We start from the raw sequence: 18,955 nt of genomic DNA, 5'->3' as shown, positions 1-18,955 counted from the left end.
TCACTCACTTTCCCTTTTCCCCTGCTTAATCAAGTCTTATAGTTGGATTCTGATTCTCCTGTTGGTATTTTATAATATTGGATATTTGTTTTAAACTAACTTGTTTAAATTTTTAAATTAACTTTTTAAATTAGCTCAGAGAGACTCATAATCAATCACTGGGAAGGGAATATTACTGGTATATGATAAATGTCCAATGTAGGCAATATCTACAAATCAAATTATTTTTCTAATTCTTGCAAACAAATGTTCCAACATCTCTTTTTCGTCATGAAACTATATTTTTGAACTTTGGATATCATGTAGTTGTAAAACTTAGACCATGCAAAGAAATGTACATTGAAACTTTTTAATAAAAAGACCTAAAAATATAACAGATTAATAGTGTTCCCCCTAATACTTGACTCACTTGTCCTAGTTCCTAGGACTGCATGGTGAAGCAAGCAAACTTCCTCTTGAGTAGGGGATTGTGTGTTCTCAGAGACAATTACACTAATTAGCACATTTTCTTCCATCATGCCAAATACAGAAACCTATGAGAAACCAAGTATGTTTGTCCTTTGAGGCTTAGAAATATTATCCTAGTTAAAGTTATTTTTAAAACACCTTATGTCTAATAGTAACACAAATACTTCAATTTCGAATGTCCCTTACAATCCTGGCTGTGTTTTGCATCCTCATAACACTGAAAGATCCTTCACTCAGTGAATCGTAGCAATTTTAGTTTCTTTATATCTGAAGTCAAAATCAAATTAAAAACCTCAACCCTCACCCTCCAAAGAGCCTTTTCTAAATATCTACTCACAAAAGTCATCATGACTAACTGATTATCAGCTTTCCAAATCGTATGAACAATAAACATCTGTGTATTGAGAAAAAACAGATTGGAGAAGAGGAAATCATTATCATCAGGTTTTTCATTAAAAGTTTTGCAAATTCACCTATTATGTATTGATTACAAAGGCATGATGAATAATTTCAATATGTTATAGAAACCTCAGCTGGTTGCAGCACTGCAAAGATCTGGTATCTTATCATTAACATGATAAAGTGATATTTATTTCTTTACTGCCGTTTCCTGTTCTGAAGTCAAAACTACGTTACCTATATGCTTTCTTGCCAAGCACAAGTCAGGAAAATCTTCCTGCTGTCAGTTTGAATTGAGTGGTGTGAAGCAGGAGGCCAAAGCGAGGGAAAAATCTAATTTGAGAACTGCAGGCTACACCATTTATCACGTAATACTTCCCTGGAGTCTATTTCTAGAACTGAGAATACACAATAGCACTTCCTTATATTTGGAGAAAACTGGTAAGTCAAAGTGCTTTTATCTTCTGTACCTTTGAGTATAGTCCACATCAAAACTGTGCCGGGGCAGACACAGTATTATGTCCTAATTTAACCTAATTACCATGGAAATTATTGCTAACGGGTTTGACTTACACGCTAATGTTTACATCACTGGTAAGGATGGGGCCAGGCCCTTGGTCAGATGCTTTCATGTACGGAAACCACTCCTCTGTGTTGCCTATTCTAAAAACTATACGAGTGTGTGCGTGCGTGTGTGTGGTATGTGTGTGTGGTGTGTGTGTGTGTATGTGTGTGTGTGTACATTTGAGGTCATGCAGTTTGTCACAGTTCGAATCAGTCTAAATAAGCTTACGTAATTTTTATATATAAATATATAATAAAGAATATATATTTATATAATAGAAATGATATATGTACATATTCCCCCCTTATGCTCAGTGATAGGATTGTTAGCATCTGGAGAGCCTATAGTCTTTTTAATAATGTAAGTGCTGCCAAGGACATTACTCCGATCCACACCACACATGTGTTTCCAACAGCGTTGGTGAGGATGTGAGCTCTCTGGGGAGGCCTACTTTAGGTTACTTTAAAATGGAATTTGACACACATCTTCGGGGTGGATCTGGAACCATCCTAAAGACTATGAATGTCAGAGCAAAAATATTTTTTAAAAATAATTTGTTTAGGAAATTCAATCTCACCAGAACCAACAACTAAGAAAATAAGAAATAAGCAGAAAATGCAGACATATACACAGGAAAGAAGAAAAAAAGGCAAAATACTATGTGTCAAATGTGAAGTAGAAAGTAAACGCAGTACTTAGTGCAAAATATCTATGACCTCTGAGTACCAGGCTCTCAGTAACAACCAGAAAGTTATAAAAATAATTTGTGGTGAATATTATGAAGAGGAAGTATAAAAATCAGTTAAAATGGGTTCTTACTTATACTTCAGATTCAGAGAACCTCCTAAAAGGGGTTGCATTTCAGTGCAACTTGTAAAATGAAGACCGTGTGGTGGGGCAGGTGGTCTCAGCCAAGGGAGCAGCCAAGTGAAGGTCTGAACGTAAGAGTAAAGAATCTGATGGAAAGCAGGAGTGGAAGCAGTGAGTGAGAATGGAGAGGTAGACAGAAGCTGGACGTTGACCAACTCGAGGTCATATGACAGAGCTCAGATTTTATTCCGATGTGAGCGAGAAACTAGAGTAGGTTTCAAGTAGGTGCTCAGTTGATGAGATGTGCTCTCTGCCAAGGTGGCTCTTCTCACGTACAAGTTCATCACAATCGCCCTGCTCTGAATGGCCCTGTGGACCAGAGTCTGGGCTGGAGGAGACCTGGCTGCCAAAGTGGTGTATGTGACGGGGGTCCCGTGCAGATCACTGGCAGATCGGCTGTGGTGATGCGACCAGTGTTCTAGTGGAAGAAGTGAAACAAGATGAAACCCAAGTGGAAAATGGCAGTCCTATGTATTTATTTTAAATTGTGATCTGAGCACTTCCATGCTAGAAGTAAGGAGTCGGGGAGGGTGAAGGATGAAAACAAGGAAAGAGAGGAGTCAACACAGAGCAACGTCGCCACGGCAGCTGTGTAGTTAGGAGGATCCCTGCTCGCGAGAAGGGGCTGACAGTCTGGGGAACAGGAGTGAGGAAATAGCATTTCCGTTAGTCTGTATGTCTGTTGAAAGGAAGTAGAAGGGCATCCTTCTGATGGCTTTGTCTTCGCTGAGGTATGACTTGAGGGCATCTACTAGGAAAGAGGATATGACAAGTTTGATGATTTGAGGAAAGTGGTAAAGAATGAAAATGGTAAGTGAGTGGGGACAAGAGTTCACCAGAGGGTAAATGACCATAGCTGAGCCCGGGCGGGTGGTGGCCAACATTTATAGTGGGAAAAGCTTCTGGCTTGTGTAGCTCTTGCCAGGAGCCCTCCCAGCCTGCGTGAGAATGGGGGCAGGCGACAATGGCAGAGAGCCCACAAGGTAAGGGGGTCCAGCATATCGTAAGAGATGTGATTCTATGGAAGGTGTTGCTCTGATAGGAAGCAGAGTCAGAATTAAGAGGAAGGGCTAGGAGGGAGAAAGCAACAGCCTCCATGCCCCAGTAAAAGCAAAGGGCAGGAGAGGATTCACAGCAACCAGAGAGACGTGGAGGATTGCCGTTGGACCGCCTATGTGGTTCCAGTGGGGCCATAACCATATACTTTGTAGACATTAATTGTCTGATTGCCTTTCCCCTACCACTCTTGATGACTGGGTCAATTTCTGCTTTCCACAGCACTGGGTCTCCAGTACCAGCATTGTATCAGAAACATAATAAGAAGGGGTCAAATATTTGTTGGTGAATAAATGCCACTCATACATGAGCGAATAAAGGAATGTTTAAATTGCTTACCGCCAAATTATTATAGTTATGGTATGACACACATTTTGAGGCTAAGGGTCATCCTTATCCTGGACAGACTGCGGTTAGATAGTTAAACTCAACAGCTATCATCACAGTGATTTGCATTTTCAATGCTCTCATTGCTGACTCAACTTATTTTTGAATGTCATGTTTTTAAAGACATTGTGAGAATTCAGTCTATTAAATCTGGGAGCATTTCCCCTTTCCTTAAAATAAGGTTGCACAAGTCTGTCTAATATATCATGTGTTGATTTAGAGTTTGAGATTCATGGGAAATTTTATGTCCAAGGTCTTAGGGAAGGGTCAGCATGCTGTGACTGCCCACAAAAATCACTATCGCCTGAGGTCTGATCAATGAACTTTGAGCATGGGTAGGATTTATATTAGCAGAAAAGCAGTTATAGATGATATTCCAGCTGATAGTTCTATAGAAAAATGTTGATATCTTTTTTTATTATCAAGCATCAAAGAGACATCCTCAATAAAATGGAACCAGGGGCGCCTGGGTGGCTCAGTCGTTAAGCATCTGCCTTCAGCTCAGGTCATAGTCCCAGGGTCCTGGGATCGAGCCCTGCGTCGGGCTCCTTGCTCAGTGGGAAGCCTGCTTCTCCCTCTCCCACTCCCCCTGCTTGTGTTCCCTCTTTTGCTGTGTCTCTCTCTGTCAAATAAATAAAATCTTAAAAAAAAAAAAAAAAAAAAAGAAAATGGAACCATTGTGCACTGTTGGTGGGAATATAAATTGGTGCAGCCACTGTGCAAAACAGTACGGAAGTTCCTCAAAAAATTAAAAAGTAGAATTATGTTATGATCCAGCAATCTCACTACAGGGTATTAATCCAAAGAAAATTAAAACAGGATCTTGAATAAATATCTTCACCCCCATGTCCACTGCAGCATTGTTCACAGTAAGTAGCCCAAATATGGAAATAACCTCCATGTCCATCAATAGATGAGTGGATGAAGAAGATGTAATCCCACTGTATATGTTTATCTTTGCATCTATCTATCTGTATCTATATAGATATATAATGGAATAGCATTCGGTCTTTAAAAAAGAAGAAAACCCTGACATTTGTGACAACACAGAAGACATTGAGGGCATTATGTTAAATAAGATACATCAGACAGAGAAAGAGAAATATTGTACAATATCACATAGGTGGAATCTAAAAGAGACAAATTAATAGAATCAGAGAGTAGAAATGTAGTTACCATGGCTGGAGAATGCGGGAAATGGGGAGATGTTGGTCAAATGGTACAAACTTCTAGTTACAAAATAAATGAATTCTAGGAAACTAAAGCATGGTGATTATAGTGAAAAATACTGTATTGTAAACCTGGAAGTTGCACAGAGAGCAGATTTTACGTGTCCTTACCACTAAAAAGAAACGGTGATTATGTGATGTGAGGGAGGTGTTAGCAAAAGCTAAGATAGTAATGATTTTTCAAAATATAAACGTATCAAATTGCCAGGTTACACACTTTAAACTTATACAATGCCATATTATATTTCAATAAAACTGGAGGGAAAAAAAAATGTATTCTCACAAACAGGAAAGGTGCCATTTACATGTCCTGTTTGTCTCCTTTCCTTTTCTTTTTTTTTTTTTAAGATTTTATTTATTTATTTGAGAGAGAGAGAATGAGAGACAGAGAGCATGAGAGGGAGGAGGGTCAGAGGGAGAAGCAGAATCCCTGCCGAGCAGGGAGCCCGATGCGGGACACGATCCTGGGACTCCAGGATCATGACCTGAGCCGAAGGCAGTCGCTTAACCAACTGAGCCACCCAGGCGCCCTCTCCTTTCCTTTTCTTACCAATCTTGTTGGTATCAGACACAACTAATTACAGCTAAAATCACAGCTTTCCATGAAATTACAGGATTTAGAGCTTCAGCTAAACTGGCATCTTACGCTCAATCAATTCAGGACATATGCTTTGTACCTCTGTCATGAGCTAGGTGCTGGTAATCAAAGCTGAATAGAACTCTTTGACCTTGAGCTGTTCACAATCCATGTGTGAGTGGCGAACGATAAGAACTGATGGTCAGTTCTTCATCAGTCCCATGAGGAAAGTTCTGGGCGAGCAGAGAGGATCAGTGGTTCTAGCTGCACTTGATCTGTGCCACCCTTCCCAGAAGCCTGGCCCCTAAACTCAAGGGTTCATGGCTGGGTCTCTCCCATAAAACAATCCACTCTGTTCAGCACCTGGCCGCCCCAGTGGACTCTCCCATTATAAACAACAAATGATTTTTTTTAACGTAAAAATATACCTATTAAATTATCTTTCAATAAAGCAAATTAGGAAGAGATGTCATGTAGCCACTAAGTTACAGCTGAGATTTATGAAGAAATCAATCTCACAAAATCTGAGATGCCAAGTCGCTCCAGAGCTGTGTTCCCTAAGAAAGAAGAGCTGATAGTCCGGACCACTGAAGGCTCACTGGAAGTTTATTTAACCCCCAGAGTAAAGGTCAGTTTTGTGTGCTGAACTCCATTTTCTTGCATTCTATGCATGATTAAATGGTAATTAAGCTTTAATGAAAAGTGTTAGGCTGATTACAATTAGCATAATTGCACTAGTCAGTGCATGTTCTCATGTTTACGTGCTGTGCTGAGCTGGCAGGACAATGGGCCTTTAATGGGGTTTGCATATCTTGTGAGCATCAACAACTCATTCCCTAGAGCAGAAAAGCTTGTCTTATGGTAAAGTGAAGTAAACACACACATAGGGAAGCGTGTGATCCATCCCCTACTGCATCAGTAGCCATTAAACACATGCAGACATGCGGAGTCAAGAATAAGCAATGACTATTTCCATACCCTCAGTAAACAGCAGTTCCTGGCCCAAGATTATCTCAGAGCAGGGAAAAAATGATCATGTTTTAGTGAAATAACAAAATTTATCAGATGACAGATTAAACTGTGTTCATTTTAAAAATGGGTATTAAGCTTTATAAAATAAAAATATTCTGCCTGGTTTCCAAATGGCATCAAGATATTAAGGAATCAAGGATAAATAAATGTCTAAATAATTATAAAACATAAATGGTCAACAAAAATGCCTAATTTTTATTTCATCTGTATAATGTGTTCTTGAATAGTCAAAACGCAGTATATATTGGCCACTAAGCTTCCGATACTAAACATTATATGAAGATAATTTATCTCAACTGTCAACATTGGGTAAAAGCAAATCCAGAAGTGAAAGAATCTTGATATTAAAATTAGCATTTAAATATTTATTATTAAAATCTTCTATTAGAAGTTTTGAACAAACCTGAGTTAATGCAAAAGATATCATTTTCTGTAGTTGGCATGCAGTGTTTGTCATGCGATCAAAATCATCCTAATATTTTCAAGCATATTCAATTAGCAAATACTTTTTAGCCACTAATTATATATCATGTTGTAGAAATACAAACACAGTCTGCCCTCCAAAAACATAGTCTAGTAACTGCAAATAGAGTACTCACTGTAAGCCGTGTAACAGATGTATGGGCGTTGGATTTGGAGACTGTTAAGCGACAAATGACTCATTCTGCTAAAGCAATCTTAAAAGGTGGCTATGGCTACACTGGGGTTCATTAAGCCAGCAGAGAGGAAGGGGTATGTATGTAAGTATGTAAAATGAACATACACCATATATGTGGGGTATATCGAGGAGGGCTGGTGTCCTGCTGGAGTGTAAGTTACAAGGAGTTTGACAGGATGGAAGGCAGTGGTTGTGGGTGATATGGAAAATGTGGATTAGGGCAAGTTTGCATAGAAGATTTTACAGCCTTTATTTTTGGCAACAGGGAGAATCAGAAATGTGTCTTGCTGGGATGGGAAGAGGGTGGAGACTTCTGACCAGAAGTGAGGTGTCATCTGAGTTGCCCCATTAAAGACTGATCCTGCTTCCTGTGCTCAGGTAAATTAATAAATGGTCAAGGGCAGAAAGGAGGAAGCCAGTTCGTAAACCATGATAACTCAGTCCAATCCTAGATGACTTAGACTGAGGTGGTAGGACTACAGGTTGAGAGAATTGGTTGGAATTGGGGTTTTGAATATGGACCCTACTGAAACTGTTGCTGGATGATATGTGGGGTGTGAGACAAAGAGATTTGTAAAAACAAAGGCTTTGCCCTGAGCAACTATCAGAAGGGAGTTGACATTTGCCATGACAGGAAGGACTTCAAGAACATCAGGCTCAGACTGAGGGTTCTAGAGGGGAGGGGGGTGGGAGGATGGGTTAGCCTGGTGATGGGTATTAAAGAGGGCACGTTCTGCATGGAGCACTGGGTGTTATACACAAACTATGAATCATGGATCGCCACATCAAAAACTAATGATGTAATGTATGGTGATTAGCATAACATAATAAAATAAAAAAAAGAAAGAACATCAGGCTCGGGGAAGGACTGGATGAGAAGTGCAGTTGAGTGTCATGTGTCAAGTTGCCTGCTCCGTATCTCCGCATCAAAGTGGACAGCAGTGTCAAGTAGGCAGCGGATGCTCAGGGGAGAGGTTTTGGGAGGTTGGCTGATAAAACCTGAGAAGTGAATGTTGGTAGAGAAGAAACACATGATGTCACCCTCGTGACATCCAGCCTTTACGGTTTGGGGGAAGGAAGGGGAAAAGCAGCAAAGGAGGCTGGAATAGCGGAGCCACTGGACTCAGGAGGACTAAGAGAGAAAGGGAAGCCTGGTTGAAGAAGGTGTTTTGGGGACAGGGACGCAGTCAAATAAAATTACAAAGTTCCAACTTCCTATGGAGTTATGTGCCTACAGGGCACAGCAGCACTGAGGTCCAAGCCTTATGCTTCAAATTTAGTTAAAATCTGATGATTCAAATGTCTCTAAGAAAACCAATGTCCAAATAAATATTTTCCCTCCAATAATTCAGTGACACCTATAATTCTTAGCTCACATATTACTGGCATACTCTCAAGTTAAAATGGTTTACCAAGAAAGCTCTAATTTAATACTATTGAATAAACGGCACTTTTGCCTGGCAACAGTGGTCATACTTGAAGCATCAATTACATGAGGAAGGCATTCCGTTTCAGCTCCATCATTTTAAATTTTATTTTGAACTCATAGTGTCGTGCTAATACTTTAAATTTTAACATCAGCTTGACTTATGAATGGTAAAACAATCTAACATGCATAAAGTACCTTTTCTTTCTTCTTTTACTTTTTTTTTTTTTTTTTTTTTTTTTGCTGTCTCGAGATCTAGACACAAATACGTGGACTTTTCCTTCCTCTTCCTTACAGAAGAGGAGCAAGTTCTTTTGGTCGGGAGGGGTAGGCTCTTTTGCAGATTTTGAGGAGACTCGGGCCTTTGGCTTGGAAAGATTCCAGCTTGAATTAGTTTTCTTGGTGGAGCCTCCAGTGAGGAAAGGAAGGCTCTGGAACTGCAAAGATGGAAACTGGCACATTGGTCATGGGTGTGGGTAGGTTGACCAGTTGTCCCAGTTCGCTGGGGCTGAAAGTGGTTCCTGGAACATGGGAGTGTCTGTTTTATAATCTGACTGAAGGGTTTCAGGAAACTTCTTTGCTAAAGTCAGACAAGTCCTGGACAAAATCTGACAAGTTAGTAACCCTAGACCTAAGAGTCAACTTTTCATCAAGTTCTCAGACACACAGAGACTCGTGTCCCAGTGTCCCACTCCTACTGGTGTCCTGGAAGTGGCAGACTTTGCTGTGTGGTTCATGGAGCATCCTGGCTGTGGAGACGGCAGGACAACTGTCTGTGTTCCAGCCTGTGGTACACAGACAGAGCCCGTGTGAGACAGGTAAGTGTGGCTGCCAAGAGCAACGGCACCTGAACAGACCAGAACCATGTGGGGAGGCAAGAGTGGAGGTAACGACCAAGAGCAGAGAGGACCTAGTCCTTCCCTACTCACCCTATGGAATAATCCTTACTTCCCACACACTCCAAAACTGGGAGGGAGCTCTGTGAAGTCAGCTGACATAGGGCTTCTCAACTACCTTAATGCATGGGAGCTTGAACCGGATATAATTTCACTTAGAAAAATGAGAAATGGGATTTGTGTTAATAACGGAGAGAGTGGAACACACTCTTGACCATTTCATATGCTTGCCAATGTTGCTTATAGAATTGTATTATTCAGGATCCAACATAAAACATGCGGCACACTTCTAATAGGATTATTTGAGAGGGTTTCTTTAAAAGGTTAATCCCAGGTAGAGGTGTGATTACTGGGAATTGGTTATAAGAACTGGAAAAGAACATGGATGGACATGGCTTCTTGAGAAAAGCATTGAGCTCTGACTGAGGGACATAGCCAACCTGGGGAAACCAGCAGGGAGGGAACAGGGTGTATGGGAACCATGACCCCATTTTGCTCCCTGTATCTCTCATGTCCCACCAGAGTTCCCCATTGGATGAATCCAAACAGTACAGAAGACCTAGTTCATTTCTAGGGTCAGAAAGTGCTTGAGAAATGGTAGAGAATAATCTAAAAAGGCAAAGGGAAAAAGTACAACACAGAATATAGAGTTTTAGAAACGCAAATGTCCTTAGAAATTGGTGCAGTATCTTCAATTCACAAATAAACCAATAAGGGCAGAGACAGAAGGTCAGTCACAAATCTTTAGAGGTTAAGATAGAAACCCACATTTCTTACTCAGGGTCCAGGATAAACTTTTTTTTTTTTTTTTAAGATTTTATTTATTTATTTATGAGAGAGAGAGAAACAGCATGAGAAGGGAGAGGGTCAGAGGGAGAAGCAGGCTCCCCGCTGAGCAGGGAGCCTGATGTGGGACTCGATCCCAGGACTCTGGGATCATGACCTGAGCTGAAGGCAGTCGCTTAACCAACTGAGCCACCCAGGCGCCCGGATAAACTTTTCTAAGTTATGCCAAAGTTTTTATATCTTTTTTTTCCCCCTTTTTGTAGAGTTTTAAAGACAACCTGGCAGAAACCCATTCACCAAAGAGCCTCAGAGTCAGCAGTATATTTTTGCCCCTAACATGGAATTTTCCAAAGCATACCAGACTCCGGACTTACTAGCTAGAAATGGGGAGGGAAAGTTCTTGTACAAGGTCTTGTCAAACCATATGAAATTGCCAATTGTCAAACATTTTTACCTACAAAGATGACAATTTCACACGGTTCAAACTAGAACATTTGGAATACTGAATTTTAAAAAAATTAAGCAAGTTTCATTTCTGTAGGAATTTTAATGGATATGTTCATGTTGATCACTTCTTAAACATCAAGGTATTAATCATATGAGGAGAATCAAAATATCTATGATTCTCAAATAACTGTAATAAAGGGCCTTTAAAAAAAACAAACAAAGTAGGAAGTTGTCTTTTGAAGAGAGGGAAATCATGAAGGAACATAGAAAAATAAGTGGTTTCTGGGTTCTGTAAGAATTTTAAAAAAGGGAAAATTTTTAAAAGGCCAGTAACAAAATTATACACCCGTTTCTCTACAATCCAGCAATCATGCTCCTTGGTATTTGCCCAAATGAACTGAAAACTTACATCCACACAAAATCCTGCACAAGAATGTTTATAGCAGCTTTATTCACAATTGCTAAAACCTGTAAGTAACCAAGATGCCCTTCAGTAGGTGAGTGGATAAATAAACTGTGGTCCATCCGGACAATGAAATATTTTCCATCACTAAAAAGAAAGGAGTTATCCATCACTAAAAAGAGGTGAAAAGACATGGAGGAACCTTAAATGCATATCACCAAGTAAAAGAAGCCTGTCTGAAAAAGCTACATACTATGTGACTTCAACTCTATGACATTCTGAGAAAAGCAAAACTCTGGAGACAGTACGTGGATCTGTGATTGCCAGGGGTTGAGGGTACAGGGGAGGGATGAACAGTCAAAACATAGAGGATTTTTAGGCAGTGAAACTACTCTGTATGATACTATAATGGTGGACACATGTCATTATACATTTTTCTAAACCCACAGAATGTCAACTGCCAAGAGTGAACCCCAATGTGAACTATGGCTCTGGGTGATGATGTCATGTCACCATCAATTACAGCAAATGCACCATCTGGTGGGGAAGCTGATAGTAGGGGACGCTGTGCGTGGGGGGGAGGGCAGATGGGAAATCTCTGTGCCTTCCTTTCAATTTTGCTGTGAACCTAAACCTGCTCTAAATAATTATCTATTTAAAAAAATAATAATAATAAAGGCCAGGAAAGGATATAATGGGTAGGAGAGAGAAACAAACACAACCTCAGAGTGTTGCCAACTTTTTTGTTTTGCCAAATAAGGACAGTAAATCAGGACATTTACCAGGACAGTAAATTTACCAGGACAGTAAATCACACATCTACTATCTACTCACCACCATTTCTGAAGATAAAAAGAGTAAAAATCTTGGAATAAAGGGACGTTTTCCCCCAAACCAAGTTAGCTGGAACAAACTCATCTCAAATATTTTTACCATAGACCAGTGAAAAATTTAGCACATGTTTGCAAATTACTGAGCTGGAAACACAACGAAACCAGAGATAAAAAATTGTGCAGACGATAAGCTCATTTTTATTAGCAGCCTTTTAAAGCATTAGACTGCGCTAAGTCCATTTTCTTACGTAAATCCTAAATACGGCTCACCAGTGACCTGCCAAGAGGTAGTTGAGTCAGAATGTGTTTATGTGCAAATTTCACTAGTTTTATGACCATGGCTGACCCTGCGCACCACTGAATTATATGACATCTCTATATGGTGCAATGTGAAGGGTACTCAGAGGATGAGCTCCCACAAAATATCTCCACTCCTTCCTTCTCGGGAAACTGCTCATTAAAAAATGGGCCAGACAGCAAAGGTGGAACCTCTCCTTCAGGGGGTAAGAGCTCCAATGTGCAAATGAGGGGTCCTGTGGGCGATCCTGTAGGGATTACTCCATCATGTGAACTACTTGAAACCTTGGCCCAAAGGAGGAGGAAATGCAGGGCACGTCTCTGCAGGGTAGTTGATGGTAGACACTCCGTGTGGCTGATTAGCAGCTCCACTGCACAAAGACTTCATAGCACTGAGTGGGGTAATTAGGGGGCCTGGCGATGGTGCAGGTTTGTGGGGGCACCGGAGACTTCACATTCAGGTAGAGACCCACATCTGTCTTGGGCCCACATTTTGCCAGTTAACTGAAGCCTTTAAAATTACACGTCTATGTTTTCATATAACCAAGGAGACGCATTATCTCACCCTACCTGATCACGGACAGCACCTCCGAACACGAACCTTTCTCTTGATCTGCATTTTCCGAATGTCACATTATGCTCAAAAGAAATGACCTCCGTGAAGGGGGAGGCCTAAGAACACACAGGTGCCCAGCAGACAAACGAGACCACAGCCGCCACCTACTTGAGAACTGAATGGAGAAGCCCGACTTGCTGATGAAGAAGTCACTGTCGAACTGCAGCGTGAGCGAGCTGAAGGTGCTGTGGATGTCCTCGGGGAGCATGGAGCCGCTCCACTCCTTGAGCAGGATGTCGCTGTCCAGCGGGCCGTCCCACACCTTCAGGATGTCGTGGGCCGTCTCTGTGTCGAACACGATGAAGTGCAGGCTGTGGGAGAGAGCACAGCTTGTACGCTTACTCACAAGAGGGCTCCCCGCGCCACCGGAGCACCGCGAGCACAAGCGTGAATGCACACGCGCTCATGGCGTCCGGCCAAACCCACCGAAACGTGCCTTGTGCCACCTGCCAAAGAGGGAGGAGGCGACCAAGCCTCTGCGACACCATTCCCTGGCGCAAGTGAGAATTACCGCTGCCTGTGCAGGATCCAGGGCCTGCCGAGCTCTGTGCTGAGCTATGTCTCTAGGGACCCAAACAATTCCTTTTGAGATTGCCCGTTCTTTCTATAATTCAAAGCTTTCTCAGGCTCCCAAACCAGAGGTGAGTTTGACATCACTTTGTTTTAAGCCAATCCAAGTCCGATTTTTCGGCGGGGTCCCTGCGGTTCTCGAAGTGCCCCACTAGGTGGCAGCACGCGTGCCCAGAGGAACAGCCTTGCAGGGCGCTGTCCAGCTCCAGGAGCTGCTACTTCTACCTGGCCCTCTGGTCTTAGGCTGTGTCTTTTATCGAGTTTATTTTCAGAAAGACACATTATTTGGAATACCAACACAAAGGCAGAACTGTGTCATATAAACTCCCTTCTTGACAACATTTTAATATACTTCTACCAGATTCAGAGACCCTTTCCAGAGCGACGTAAACGTCTCCGCGTCTGGAGAGCGCGCTCTCAGAGGCGGGGCGCGGCTGGGGTGCGGGGCGCGTCCGGGGTGCGCGGAAGAGCGCGGCTAACATGCCGGCTCAGACCAGCCTTTCCTGACCGCCTCGCTCTCCAGTTTCTCCACTGCTTATTGCACAAAATCGTCAGGGATAAAAAGCATAATAAATGACATAGGAAAAACAGGACATGGATCCCAATAATTTCTTCTGCGCATACTATGTATTCCAAGAAAGTACCTATCTCACCTTGCAGAAAGTATGAGCTGTGCGGCCTGTTTTTAAAACGTTTCACGTGAAATGTGTTTCATACAGAGGAAAGTACGGGAGGCAGCGCTCTGTGCCCACCACCCCCCACGCTCACGTGCGGCCCCACGAGCTTCGGATCTTTAAAAATAGAATCTTACAGACACAGCCACACTGCCCTTCCTTCCACTTATTCATCTGTTCTTCCTCTCAATCCACGTTCTGAAATGTTCACGGATCGTGTTCCCATTTACATTTCTGTAATTTTCATTGCCGTCTGCATATAGACCCCAGGCAATATATAGGCCTAATTTGTACATTTAACACTACTTGCATAAGAGATGTCATTTCGGCGTTGTCTGCACTCCTACCAGGCTCAAGTTGCTTTTTACATTCAGCATGACGTGAAAGCTAGTGACTTCCTCACTAATTTACCACCCCAAGTCCAAACTTCATTGTCTTGTCAATTCTTCACGAATTTCTTATCTCCTTGTACAAAAACTGTAAAAAGTGCCTGCTCTAGTCAGTTCTTTGAGTCTCACAATTCCAGTGGGGTTTCTGTACATGTGAATTAAATGTGGTTTTTCTCCTGTTCATCTGCCTTATGTCCGTTTCATTATGAGACCAGCCCAAGGAGCTACAAGGGAAGAAGGGGAGTGTTTTCCTCCCCTACATTACTTTTTTGCTATACATTTCTATTTCTATCCCATTTTGGTCGGCATATGGGGCATAAAAGATAGTGATTCTGTATATTTATCTACAGTTTGTTCCCAGTATGTGATCATGTTTATGTTTCATATTTACTTGAACAGAATGTGCAGGTTCTAATCGGAAGTTGAATATCTTTTAAAAATAAGTCCAATAATTGCATGGCTCAAATCTTCTATAAGCTTACTAATTTGTTATCTGTTTGATCTAAGGATCATAAAGAGTTATAAGAAGTGTACTGTGCAGTTTCCAATGTCTCCATATAATTCAGTCATGTGTGTATTTAATTATGTTCTTTGCTGAATAAAAGTTCCTAACTGTCATATATTCCTGGTGAATATATACCCCTAAACAAAATATGGTCCTATTTTGTGTGTTAATAATTGCACAACAGGTATCTGTAGTAAGGAATGGAGATAGTTTGAGTATAGAATTCCAGATTAATGTTTATTTTCCTTTAGTTCTTCAAAGATCTCCTTTTAGTCTGTATTAAAAAGATGTCTTTTATCTATAAAAAGATGTCTTTTATTAGGCTAATTAATATATGTCTTTCTTTCTATTTAAGTTTTTTTAAGACTTTTTATTTATTTATTTGACAGAGAGAGAGAGAGTACAAGCAGGAGTAGCAGGGAGAGGGAGAGGGAGAAGCTCCTTGCTCAGCTCCCCACTGAGCAAGGAGACAGATGTGGGCCTCTATCCCAGGGTCCTGGGATCATGACCTGAGCCAAAGGCAGTTGCTTAACCAACTGAGCCACCCAGGTGCCCCTATGCCTTTCTTTCTTTGGCTGTTTGCCTTTGGTGTCCTTCAGTCTTACTAGAATGTGTCTAGGTGTTCACTGATATTCACTAATGCTACTGGGGACACATTATGCTTATTACATGCAAAATTCACACTGTCTATCAATTCCAGAATTTAAGGTGATATAGGGAATAGCTATCACTGTAGAATTATGAACTACTTATGTAACCGTCACTTAGAATTACTTTTATACTGTGTGCTTGTAGTACTTTTTGATAAAAATAAAAACTAATGAAGAAAAGAAGAAAAGGAGGAAACTAATTTAAGTAATTTTTCTGGGTATAAATCTGCCAATACACTTTGAACTATGTATGAAATTGTTTTCTAGAAAATACAGATTATCAAAATTGACTCCAGGAGCTCAATATAGACAAACATATAGAAATACACATCCTATATTTATCAAAATATTTAAACTGGTGACAAATTGAAAATAGGATAAATGGTCTACAACAAAGGAATTAAAAGTTTAGTAAATATTGATATATTGGTCTATCTACCTATCTACCTACCTATCTATCAAGAGAGAGAAGTCCATAAAATATAGCTAAGTGAAAAAAAATTAAAAAGTATGAAACACTATGATTTTTAATTACCCTGAATAAATAAATTTACTTATTAATTCAAATAATTTTCCTATAGATTTTAGGGAAATTTTCTAACAATAGATGGTAAAATTTAATATTTATTATTTTTTCCATCATGGAGATTTTTTTTGTATAATTAAAATATATTTACTGAAGTAAAGAACAGTTAAGAGTTTAGTCCCTGAGACTGGGAATAGAACAGTGAGGCCCAATATCACCACTTCTGATTAACATTATTCTGGAGATTGTAGCCATTGCAATAAGACAAGCAAAAGCATTAAGTCTTGGGAAAAAGAAAATAAACTCTTATTACTGTAGATAACATGACTGTATGCATAGAGAAAACTTGAAAACCTACAAACTCTTAGAATTAATAAGAGAATTTATAAGGGATAAACACAAAAATATACATTGTTTTCATCTAGCAGCCACAAATAATATTTACATTAATATAAAAAAATCCTGTAGGTGGGAATAATTCCAACAAAAGATGTGCAAGCCCTCCACACAGAAAACTGCAAAGCATTATCAAAACAAGTTATATAGGATCTAAATAAATAAATATTCCAAGCACCATGTTAGGGATCAGACAATTTAGTACTATAAATCATGTAAGTTTTTCCCTAAATTGATCTATTGATATAATGTGATTCTAATCAGTCCTAGAAATTTCTTTTGTAGAACGTAACAAGTCTTTCTAAAATGAATATGGAAATGCAAAAGGGTAAGAATAGTTATAGCAATCTATATTACAAAGAAAAAAGCTGGAGGATTATAGTACCTGTTACCAAGATTTATTACAAAATAATTAAGTAATTAAGATAGAAAAATATATATCTATATAGATCTGGTTTATGATAAAGATTGCACTGTAACATGCAATGAAGAAAGATTGACTTTCACTAATGACAACAGCAATAATAAAATACCTGAATATTCTTCATACACACACAAAAGTCAATTCCAGATGAAATAGAGACATAAATGTGGAAGGTAAAGTAAATCTGCAAGAAAACCTAAGATAATATTTTTATAACTTCAGAGATGCAGAATTTCTTAATCTGGACCCCAAAATACTAACAACTACAAAAAACATTTGACATAACACAATTTAAATACAGGTAAGAAACCCACTAACTATAAAAGAAAAATGAATAAAAATAAATTTGACTCATTGAAATTAAGACCCATGTTTATCAAAAGACATTATGATACCAAAAGACTGACCATAGAGTATAAGAGTAAGTGTTAAACATATAATTAGCAAATAATTGCATTCAGGATTTATAAAAACTATACACACATCAAAAAGTAAAAGAGGCATTCTGGTACAGGAAAAAAAAGGGGACAAAAGACTTCAACTGGCAATTCATAAAAGAGGATATTCAAAAGCCTAATAAACAAAAAAGTGTTATCCTTGATAAGAGAAATGCAAATTAAAACTACTATGTACCCACTAGAATGGCTAAAATGAAAAATACAGTCAATGCCAAGTATAGTTGGAAGGTGGAAAACCTGGAAATCTTATCTACATGGTGATGGGAGTAAAGTCAGCTATGACCACTTTGGAAGATCCTTTGGCAGAATCTACCAAAGCTGAGTATAGAACTTGCCATTTCTCAGACATTCTAGTCCTAGGTATGCATCCAAAAGGAAAACATGCATGAATTCACCAAATAATACATGAAAGCATATTCAACATGGCAATCCAAACTGGACAAAGACAATCCATACATCCATCAATACCCAGAATGAATAAATAAGTTATGGTATATTAATGCAATGGAATAAGCTAGCTATATCAGTGTGAGTGAAGGTTGAAGAAATGAAGATACAACACCAATCACACTGCATAATTCAATTTTATATAATGTTCAAATTAGGCAAGACTTATCTGAAGGCCATAGTGATTATCCTTGAGAATGAATTATTCAAAAGGAGCTCAAGGGGCACATGTTGTGTCTTGGTGATGCTCTATTTCTTTATCTGATTGCTGGTTACAAGGGGTGTTATTTTGTGAACAAGCCATACACTGACACTTTGTGCTGTTTCAGGCATGTATGTTATATGTTAATAAGAAGCTTCCACAGACAACCAACCAACCATGAACCTTGGTGCTGTGAAATTTGCCAATTTGGAAAATGTCTCATGACTCCAACAACAAATATGATCTAGCAAAATTTAAACACAAATAAAGTAACAGCCATTTAATATAAAAGAAATAGTAAAAGTCAATATGCCAGACACTATACCACTGGCAGGGAATATTTAAAAATCAAATAAAATGTAGTATCATCCTTAAAAAACTCACACTTATTTCAGACACAAGCACATGAAAAAACAAACCAACAAAAAAACATATACATTGCAATGCACAGCATCACAAGCTCCAATAGGTGTAAATAAAGCTTTAGGTCAGCATAGAAGGGCATGCGTCCAATTCTGCCTCAAAATGTCCAGGAGGGGTCTTGTCAAGCAGGGATTAATAAGGAAGGAAATTCAAGTAAAGGCAGACAGACAGAAATGAGTAAACACATAAATACATAGATGTCAAAAATGTAAAAAATAAAAGCTGCAAATAAATATAACAAATAAAATGTAGACTTTTTTTCCCCTGCCAAATTGACAAAGTTTAAAAGACTTTGTTGGGTTTTGGTGAAAATGTGGAGACTCTTCTTTTTCATACACTTTTTGGT

At 39.5% G+C, this 18,955-nt stretch overlaps 1 protein-coding gene across 2 annotated transcripts in view; it reads right to left on the bottom strand.

The window, feature by feature from the left end:
- CSMD1 (CUB and Sushi multiple domains 1) overlaps positions 1-18,955 on the bottom strand; it is a 2,006,418-nt gene that overhangs the window by 289,526 nt on the left and 1,697,937 nt on the right. For both annotated transcript variants that reach the window (XM_032413252.1, XM_032413253.1), the window contains exon 26: positions 13,054-13,256. In XM_032413252.1, coding sequence (XP_032269143.1) covers positions 13,054-13,256 — 203 coding nt within the window. The remainder of the gene's footprint in view (positions 1-13,053; positions 13,257-18,955) is intronic.

The sequence above is a fragment of the Phoca vitulina genome, unplaced genomic scaffold (genome assembly GCF_004348235.1).
Source record: "Phoca vitulina isolate PV1807 unplaced genomic scaffold, GSC_HSeal_1.0 scaffold15, whole genome shotgun sequence".
In the NCBI taxonomy this organism is placed as follows: domain Eukaryota; kingdom Metazoa; phylum Chordata; class Mammalia; order Carnivora; family Phocidae; genus Phoca; species Phoca vitulina.
Note: the sequence above shows the minus strand (reverse complement) of the source record. Positions and strands in the feature narration are given on the sequence as shown.